This window comes from Teleopsis dalmanni, chromosome 1, assembly GCF_002237135.1.
Source record: "Teleopsis dalmanni isolate 2A chromosome 1, ASM223713v2, whole genome shotgun sequence".
Taxonomy (NCBI): Eukaryota; Metazoa; Arthropoda; class Insecta; order Diptera; family Diopsidae; genus Teleopsis; species Teleopsis dalmanni.
In genome coordinates this window covers 137,619,505-137,630,112 of record NC_051846.1, presented here as the reverse complement: position 1 = coordinate 137,630,112, position 10,608 = coordinate 137,619,505, and the positions used below count along the sequence as shown (strand labels likewise).

Below are 10,608 nucleotides of genomic sequence, written 5' to 3'. Positions count from 1 at the left end.
ATTAGCTTTCTTTACCATTCTGTGGTCTAGGCAAAGGAACTCTATCCATTCTTATTAACGGCAGAGAAAAAGACAGAGAACTCTGTTGGGAAAGGCTACCAAGACATCACAATCTGAAATGCTTTTAGGGACTTACAACCTAAAACGCTTCAAAGATTGCATAGCACAATCAAAAAATAACCTAAGAATTATGGCGGGATTATTGCCCGGTCACTGTAGATTGAATAATCACCTACCGAAGTCAGGAATTCAATCCAACTCAGACTGCAGATACTGTAAGAAGAGAGAGAAACTGCATATCATGTGCTGGTGGAGTGTCCAACACTGATGCACAAGCGGAAGATACACTAAGGAGGACCATAAGGATCCAAGACTAAGAAAGATAGGCTCTATGCTGCCTTTCATTAAAGAAATCGGACTTGAAGAAACCAACTAAGGGGGCACAATAGATCTTTTAGGTTTCAGTGCACTATTCCTTTTTTCTAATAATAACTAGCTTTCATTAGATGGTCTATTGTTTTCGATTTAATCTTAATTACAGCTTTGTGGGGTCTGGCAGTATTTTAGATCTTACTTCAGAAAATAATATTTATTAAAATTAATTGCTACTTCTATAACTTCTATAACTATGCATTTAGTAATTGATATATGGAAGCAATAAATTTTTAAGTACTCCTTAAATAATTTATTAATATTTATGATATCGAAAGGTTTCGTTATCGAAGTCATTATTCTTTTCAGTTAACATGCAGATTTCAATAATTTAACTTTTATTCTTTCTCTAATTTTCCGTGGTAAGCATATTTTACACATAATTAATAAATGTTTAGATAAATCTTATTAAGTTTTAATTAATTAATTAATTAATTATTAAGTCTTCGACTAATCCTTCACTTCAGTGGGGCCACTTGTTGGGACACGTCCCACCAAAAAAGAAAAAATAAAAGTCTTAACAAAATCATATAAAATATATATCTCTGAATTTTAAGAAGGCAACCTTTCAATCAAAATTAGTTGCGATGAATTTCTTGTTTGTCAAAAATTTTACAACTCAGTTTTTTTTTTCAAATGGCATTGAAAGCATTCTTTTGGCTGCGATGGCAAAATTGAATATAATTTACCAATAAATAAACAAATAAAAAAATAAAAATTTTCTTAATTTCAGATTTTCAACAATAAAAAATGATTTAATGCATTTTTTACACAAACTGAAGCGAAAATTAAAATATAAAATAAAATCGAGAGAAAAAGAAAATACGCCAAAATGTCGCAAAGACGCACAACGCGGAGCTGACACGGCCCGAATTTGAAAAAAAAAAAAAAACAAAAAAAAACCCACAGAATAAAGAAATATTGAGAAAAAAAACAAACGGCAGAAATAAATTAAATCAAAGGAAATCGTAAACAAGCGTTAAGCGCAGGGAAGAAGAAGAGAAAGAGCCATCCGCAGCTGAATTCAGTCCGATTGTTTGGATGAAAATATTTTGTTTTGTGTACACAAACCCAAATAAACAAATTAAACAGAAACGGCTGAGAGATGATGTTTACACGCGCTCAAGTGCGAAAACAGAAGACCAACGGCAACACTGGCAACCAGCGAGCGCGCACCACTCGTACGCAGCAACAACAACAGTACGACGTAAGTAATCGCAACAACAACATAACAACAATAACAATTTTTCTTGTTTTTTCTTAAAGCCACGCTACAAGCAACCGTCGACCACCTCATCAGGTGTCAGCAGCTCCGGGATCAGCAGTGGTGGACGCACAAGAGATCGTGACAGAGACAGAGACAGGGATAGGGACAGGGATAGGGACATGGGCGACATGCCGGGTGGAAGCAGCACCATGTCGAGTGGCTACTACAGCGACCACTACAGCACCAACTCCGGTGCGTCTGCCAACCACCACTACAGTAAGCATCATTCCTTCGAGCTGCCGCGCCAACACTCAAAAGAAGAATACGAACGGGCCGCGCACTACGAACGCGCCTATGTGGATAAGCGCACGAGACCGCGCAGCATCACTAACCGGCGGGGAGCCATCAAACATCAAAAGTTTGTTGACACTTTCACTTTATGCACTGCAAAAAATTTTATTGCCAAACAAACTCGCTGATTTCGGTTTTTTGTTTTTTTGTTTGTTTTTAGAACGCACGAAATTAACGGCCACCGTTTCGTGGCGAAATTTTTTCGTCAGCCGACGTTCTGCGCCTTCTGCAATCTGTTTCTATGGGGCTTCGGTAAGCAAGGATATCAATGTATCAGTGAGTATGGAATAAAAGTTTCACGCTTATTATAAATAATTATTTTAATTAAGACGATAATAAATATTAGCACGAATAGTCGAGAATAAACAGAGCTCCTCTACTTCAGTTAATGGCCATAAAAGTTTATGGCTCACATATGATTTTCTTTTTATTTTCTTTTGTATTTTGAAATAAATATTTTATTTTGAATGATTCAAGCGAAGCAATTATTATGTCTTTAGCGGTTGTTATTTTTTTCTAAATATTAGACTGATAGATTTTACTACAACTTAGGTTCTCAACCCACACAGTCTTCGGCGATGAGTTCTGTTCTTCCCATACGCTTACATTATCTTTGTTAATGAACTTCAAGTCACGTGTTAGTGTATCTGCCATTTGGGTTAATTTTCTTATTTGGATTATTTGTATTGTTACTCAGTCATTTCACTTGTGAATTCTCTGGTATATAAAAAATAAAATGCCCGAATTTAAAATATTAGACAGCACCACGTAATATTAATATCTGGCTGCGATTGTAGTCAAATCAGGAATAATACACCCAATGCCTATTTTTTCCATTAAACTTCTGCTTTCTATTCAATATTCCAAGTCTTTAGTGTACACTTATTTTAATTCTTTAAGCATCATTTCGCCAAATTGCCAAAAATGATCCATTAAAACCTTTATTTATTTATTTTTTTTATTCTTATTTTTATTCATAACTCTTTATGTTAAATCTCAATTCAAATTGGAAAATCATAAAATAAAAATACTATCATATTTTATAATACTTAGTATATATACTTAGTATACTTAGTAAAAATACTATTATATTTCATAATACTTAGTATCGGTTGAAATTGCGATTTAGTTAGAATAAAATATAGTATAGTTCTAATACACGGAACAGCTCAATTTCTTTTTATATTCTTCCTGAATTAAGTGCTTCAATATAATCTATTGTATTATGTGCTGTTTTTTCAACTGATCAGCTCAAATTTTTTATTTAAAATTGTTCGAAAATACAGGTGCATCAATCGAAAACGATTTCTGATCCGTACCTATCACAATTTTGACATCTTCAACTGCAACACGCGTTAGGTCCTTTGACAGTTCCTTACAAAGCATGTGCCTTAGAGAAGGTTATGAGATTAGCTCCAATGATATCTTCAACATCGTTCCGTGTTTGTGGATTAAATGAGCAGTCTCAAATCTACCAATGATTTTCACTAGTGTTGAGAGCTTCTGTTTTGATAGCATATTCTTAGTACGATTGAGATTTCCCGTTTACGCCGATTTGACAACAAATTTTAGTAAAATAACTTTTTTTACTACACTATATACTCATATAGTCTATTTCTTGAGATATTGAAATTCAAAGTTCTAAGCTTTTTTACTTGATTTATTTACACTACCACTAACAGAATTATAATATTAGTGCTATAATAAGTGCTAATAATATATGATTTTTACATTAGTTATTCAAACAATAAGAAAAGAAATTGCAATCGAAAACCGGTAATAAAACCAGATATAAGTTATCTTCAATTCACTAAAATTTATTTTATATTTTTCCTTAAATCAGATTTTTTTATCTGGCTCGATATCAAAGTTCTGAGTTCTGAAGTTTTAAAGTTTTAGAGTTTTAAACTTGCAATACTTTCAATTGACTCAATAATAATCAATAGATGATAAATAAGAATACCTTTTTGTACAGAACACATAAACTTGAAATGAAATAAAGGAAGTTGTTCTCTAAACTCTAAACAGATGTTCTTGATTGCAAACAACTGTTGACAACTATTGTTTATTGAGTTGATCTCAAAAGGACCAAGATTGACCTACTTACACTAAAAATTTTTTTAAATAAAACTCCCAACTTCACACTTCTTAAACTATAATATTCCATTTTCCAGACAAAGTGATCCGATAAGTCTACTTGCGAATTCTTTGCCAGATTAGTGAAAAAAACAATCACCTACAAAGTGATATACTCAACTCATAAGTAATCCAAAAAGCCTATGAACTGCGAGTTTACTCAAGTTTAAAGACCTTTTGTTCTTCTCTTATCTAATCTATGCTATATGGTCTCACATCTATATAAGTCTCACAGTGTATACGATTAGTTCTTAATTGATTCATTACCTATCAGGTGACTATGATAACTATCACCTATGAATGGAATTGTAATTAGGTATACGAAAGCAAAATTTAAATTTTATTTAATTTAGTAATTCAAATATTATCTTTAGTCACATACAAAAAACTAAATAAACAAATTGTTAAGTAACTTTTAAAACCTGAACTTGGATATAATGTTTATTTTTTTTGCTGTCTTCTATAATTAATTTGAGCAGGGTTACCTTCTTCCATTTTTATGACTTGACATTGCTTTGTTCATACGCTTGTGAATAAAAATGTACCTCGATTCTGTTGTGTTTCCGTAATATTTGAAAATAATTATTTTATTTTAAATTAAAAAGATTTCAGAATTGTATAATATTTATTTTCTTTTAAGCTTGCCAAACTGTGGTTCACAAGAAATGTCATGAGAAATTGTTGGGCAAATGTTCGGGATCCGTTTTTAATTCAGCAAGTACAATTGTAAGTACACTTAGGTCATTTAAGTATTTATTAAATAAGAATAAGAATTCATATATAATAAATCATTTCACATTTCACAATCATTTCACAGCAAAAATTCTGCAAACCTTTTTAATATGAATTGTAATTTAACGTCAGTTATGACGGAAGTGACTATAACATTTCATAGAAACTACAACATAGAAACTAGTATATTTGGTAGAGAAGTGGTAAACTATTATTATAATATTACATATTTATTGTTTTATTAATAATAAATATATATTATTTTAATTAATTGAATTTTTGGCTGTTTCAAATATTGCCAAATACCCATCATCAGTGATCTTGAAATTATTTCTTAAACTGAATTATTCGTAAATAATTTTAAAAATGCAAATATCAATGGTTGAACTTATACCCTGCCAAATTTGAAACTCAGAGTCAGCATTCATTAGCCAACTGACCCAAAGCCGTCAGTTATATATCACAGCAAACCTTTTTATAATTCGCAATGTAATGATAGTTGAACATATTTAATTTTAGTATATATAACGAGTTTTTCAGGAATAAATGATATATATATTATATATATTTTATTATTAGGATAAAATCATTGAACCACACTTTGTATCCTTTAATGTTTTTCATATATACTTTTTCTTCGTACCCCGTATTTTGATACTTATCAACATTGATACATTGATTTTTTTCGTTTTTTACACCAAGTAGCTCTTAATTCATGCTTGCCAGTTAAGAAATCTAATAAATAGACGTGCCTCTCAATAAATAAATAGCCTTATCTGTTGATAATACTAAGTGGTAACGAAGATACATCGATAGCAAGTCAAAAAGGATTAGACAAAGGAAGAAAAGAAAGCCATAAATAGAAATACTAAGCACATTTCAAATTTTTTAAGTCCAAAGTCTTATACTACAAGCTAAACACGTACAGAAACAATACTCTAAGAAAACCTATTACAAACAGTACATATTAAGTCTGAACACTGAAGAGTAAGGACAGAAAAATTTATAAGGCACTATCTGGAAAGAAGATAGTTTATATCGAATGGACTGCAGTAGTGTGATATAAACAGAAAGAGTAATAAAAGGCATGATATAGTTGAACCACGTAGCAAAAATGAGAGAGCAGTAGAAATCAGAGTGCCCAATTTGAACTCCAATTTTTCATGCACTTCGATTTGACAACGAATTTCAGTAGACTCAGCGATTTTAACCAACTTTTTCCACTCGGCATATAGATATAGTTTACATATCGGGACTTAAAGTTGTTCATTTTTTACATTAGTTTTATTAACAAAAAGTACACACGTCATGATTTCTAAATTGATGACCGATATCTCGAAAACGAAGCTATATATAGTAGAGTCGAAAAGGTTTTGATAAAATTACTTTACTAAAATCCGTTGTCAAATGATTAAACTATACCGTTGAAAACTTTCTCAATTTGTTAACCCGAAATGTGAACTAATCCCTAAATGCTAACCAATCTGATACAATATTAGATACCATTTCACTTAACATCAAATAGTTTAACTACTATAAATATTATATAGTATTTAATATATAATATAAAATATTAGTACTGTCATCTATTCATTTTTGAAAAAAAAAACTATTATTTTATATTGCGATACACAATGTGCATGATATATCGGATAATAAATAAATTATTAATCAAAAAATAATTAGGAATTAATGTTATTTTAATTATTTGCAGTTGTTGCGCGAAAGATTCAAAATAGATTTACCGCACCGCTTTAAGCCCTACACTTTTATGTCACCAACTTTCTGTGATCATTGTGGGTCTCTAATGGGAGGATTTTTCATACAAGGTTTGAAGTGTGAAGGTAAGTTAGAGTTCACAATTTTCTTATTAACATTAACGTTTGATTTCAAAACATAATTAATTAATTATTAATTAAATTAAAAATTCCTTCCGATTGTCTTTGGTACACGCTTATGTTTTGCATGTTGCAGCAACATGTTGAGAGCATTGAAGAATTTGGTTAGACTTTTCGGTGACCTCTAGCTGTGCCTAGCAGCAAAAGCAGAACTTTATTTTATAAATTGCATTTGTGTGAATTTGTGTACTCCTTTTGTGCGCCATCTAGCGTTAAGTGGAGAATTGAGAAAAAAGATTTTTATTGTGAACAGTCAAAAAATATTTAGTTAATACACAAACCACACTAATGTTTAGATACATTTAATGTTGATTGAAAGTGTTAACCAAACATGTTACATATTTTTGTATGAATCATATGCATAAAAATGTTTAGAAGCACATAAATGTATATAAGCCACAAACTTCATCCTAATTATTTTAATTATTAATTTTAATAATTTTAATTTTAAATTATTTTAAGAAGTATTTTTCTGACTGAAGTAAAAATACAAAATAAATATAAATGATTATCAACATCTCGCATAACGTAATCAAACCACAATTGACTATGCGTCTGATCCGACATTTCGTTGGTTTTTGGAAACATTTTCAAGAGTGATTTTATTTTTATTTAAGTTTTTATGAATGCCATTCTATGATACCAGAACCCTACAACTTTTGTCTGGTAATTACGATCTCAAATAACCGTGAGAAGTAGTAACAATTTAAATTAGCAAAAAAAAGTTACACCTCGTGTGAAGGAATTGTGTTATTATTATTTAATATTGACTCAAAAAATTATAGAATTTTACTTAAAATCTAAATTGACAATAACATATTTGTTGCGTGCCACATTGGCATACGAAAAACCGGTGCATATAATTGACATTATTATCCATCAATAAATAAATTCATCAATAATTAAACTTCTTTAACTTAAAACACTTTCCACAAATTTGTATAGGTTTTAAATATTGCTACCGTTTAACAAGACTTTCAATTCTTCTTCGGATAGAAGTGCTTCATCAAAAAACATATATCTATGTTCTCTGAAAATCGGACATTCATCAATAATATGATATATATTTTCTATCTCATGACGATTACACAAAGAACAATCACATTCAGATATATTAAATTCTCTATCGTTCAGTTTAAAAAGACCGCCTATACATTTTTAAAGTAGGCTCGATATCTGCTGAGTGTTTTCGTAATAAAAATTATACATAATATCATATTGCAGGTATGGGTACCTAGTATTCTCGATAAAAGAATGGTGTACACTTCGTTTGTATAAAGTTATAATATAATTGTGTAATAATTTGATATCTATACTCGCATACTAGTTAATGAAAGACCCAGATCTGAACATATGTTATCTCAATCTCTGGCCCAATATATTGCTTTGTCAATTGTAAGTTCATCCAGTATTCGAGGAAGCCTTGTGGTGGGGAAGGTATTGTGTTCACTAATTATTTAAAAACTTAGTTTGGACGACTTAAAAAAGGAATTTGGTTTCTGTGTTCCTTACTAGATGTAAATAGATTTCCATTTAATAATATTTATCAAATGTTGCTGATAACAAATTGCCTGATCGTGTTAAGCAACTGGTATTAATAAAAATTGCTACTGAAAAGTACTGCAAAGCCTAAATACCTTCTTGGTGTACTAAGTTAGCAGTTCTAGCTCTGCCTAAACTAAGATCTTTTGCTAATTTTTTTTATTCGCTATTTAAATTAAAAATATAATTCACACAAACAATGTTTTTGTTTATATAAAATTTGCTAAAAGTTTATTCTTCAATGAAAACCACGCAGTCGTAATTTTCTTTCAATTTCAAATGAATTCAAATTAGTTTATAACAAATAAAAAAACTTACTCATAATTATTTTAAAATAAATAGAACATTATCTGTTTTTTAAACTAAACTTTCTCCTACTCACATTCGGTAAATATTTATTTTTCGGAACACGTAATAACAATAAAATAGTGAAAAAAAACAGAAGATTAAAATAAATTAATTTTAAATTTAAACAATTGATGGAAATTATTTTTTTAAAATCACTGATCACTAAATCACTATTCAATTAATTAATTGCATTTTTACGCTGACCATACACCTGTTTTGAATACTGCCAAATACCCATCCTAAGCATGTTTTGATTTTATTAGGCCCAATATAGTTCCCTTTCCCATGAAATCACCATTGTGATTGGACGCTGTGTTATTGACAGGAATTTCTTTCAATCACTACTGTTCTAGCTGTGGATCAGAAGAAGAAGAAAAATGTGTCTAGCTCTCATCAGAAGACGTATTCCTACTTTAATAAATTTTTCCAAAAATATCTGTCCGATATCGCTAATTATCCGTTTGATTAAAATTACAATATGGCACATAACATAATATGACGACTGATAACGACTAGATTAGATATATATAGAATCTCATGTCGGACTTAAATTATTTATTATGAAGAAGTTTAGATGTTCCTTTAAACGATTATTTTTCTTTAAACGATTTCACTATTTCTATATATAAATCTATTGCAGAAACGAAGTGAACATATGCGATAATCATTACTACTACTCTAGTGATTAAACTTCAGTTCAGAACGTCAGTTAATCACTTTTTCATTTACTATAAAGAAAATAATTTGGTTAATATGTCACTAACATGTTGGCAATTCTCTGTAGTTTCCACTTACAAATATTTATTATATAGAGAACTGAGCCTAAAACGCTTTCCTACTCAACCAGTCTCAACCAGTCTCAACGGAAAAAATTATCGCATCCTCTGTGCTATTCTGATTGCCCTGACATGCAATACGGAATTTAGTAGAATCAGGTATTTCAAACAACTTTTTTGCTGACTTCTTGAGATAGATAGATTTAAAGTGTAAACCTTTACGCTGAATACACACGCCATCTAGCGTCAACTTATATTTTTATTTTTAGATTAAGTACAATTTTTCTACTGTCACAACGAGTAAGTTGAAGCCCCAGATGTTTCAAGGTTCCAAGAACGGCTGGGTCTACATCCCAGAGCTGTTCGTCTCCAGTGACGACCAAGTGCCAAGGGGACTTCACATGCAGGTCCCAGTGGATTACAACAACAACAACAGCCCAGATGTTGATAAAATAAGAAACAGACGTGAACGAAATATTAAAAGATCTTCTTTTGGAAGATTTAGATTAGATTTGCTGACTGACCAAAAAGACCATTAAGGTGCATTGAGATATCAGATCAAGTTTTATTTAGCGATTGTGTGTATCACTTAGGACGCGCGTTTTATTAGCGAATTTTATTAGGATTTCAACAGAAACCTCAGGTATGTGCTCCAGTCCGGTCCGGAAAAACTGACAGACCCCAAGTATTTTTGTCGAGTTCTCGAGAGAGCCGGGTAGTTACACAGCAAATGCTCTAGAGTGTCCTTTGCATCCGGCTCGTTGCATTTCCTACAAGCATCGCTGTGAATTAGTTTTAGTTTATGCGCATATAATGCGACCAGATAGTGACCTGTCAATACACCCATTAATGTTCTACAGTTCTTTCGGATAGAAGATTTGAAGTGAGTTAAAAATTATTTCTCTGATATGATTATTTAATATGTTTTATTTATATTTTCAATTTTAAGTAATCAAATTCATTCAAATTTTCCATAAAATTATAAAAGTCTATAAAAAAATTGTTTATGTCTAACTTTTCTTGGTAAATCACCTCACCGATACATTTGAAATGTTGTTGCAAATAAATTGCTTCATTGCACATATTAATGTTCCAAATTAAAATGATTATTTTTGTACAATTATTTTTTAAATTTAATTTAAATTTCGTATTAAAATTATTTTAAGTTTTTCACTTTCGCTTCGTG

At 30.7% G+C, this 10,608-nt stretch overlaps 1 protein-coding gene across 1 annotated transcript; it reads left to right on the top strand.

The window, feature by feature from the left end:
• Positions 1-1,196: 1,196 nt before the first annotated feature.
• On the top strand, positions 1,197-7,994 carry LOC119666295 (putative protein kinase C delta type homolog). Its single transcript, XM_038075575.1, has 6 exons — positions 1,197-1,639; positions 1,699-2,057; positions 2,151-2,266; positions 4,767-4,852; positions 6,573-6,702; positions 7,981-7,994. Exons 1-6 carry the CDS (start codon positions 1,538-1,540, stop codon positions 7,992-7,994), a joined length of 807 nt encoding a protein of 268 aa, XP_037931503.1. The 5' UTR covers positions 1,197-1,537.
• The last annotated feature ends 2,614 nt before the right edge of the window (positions 7,995-10,608 follow it).

Bases quoted from the DNA above. Each gene is read 5' to 3' on its own strand.
- LOC119666295 (XM_038075575.1), top strand. From the start codon at position 1,538: ATGATGTTTACACGCGCTCAAGTGCGAAAACAGAAGACCAACGGCAAC. The intron at 1,640-1,698 runs GTAAGTAATCGC...TTTTTCTTAAAG, and splicing joins AGCAACAACAACAGTACGAC to CCACGCTACAAGCAACCGTC. The intron at 4,853-6,572 runs GTAAGTACACTT...AATTATTTGCAG, and splicing joins TTAATTCAGCAAGTACAATT to TTGTTGCGCGAAAGATTCAA.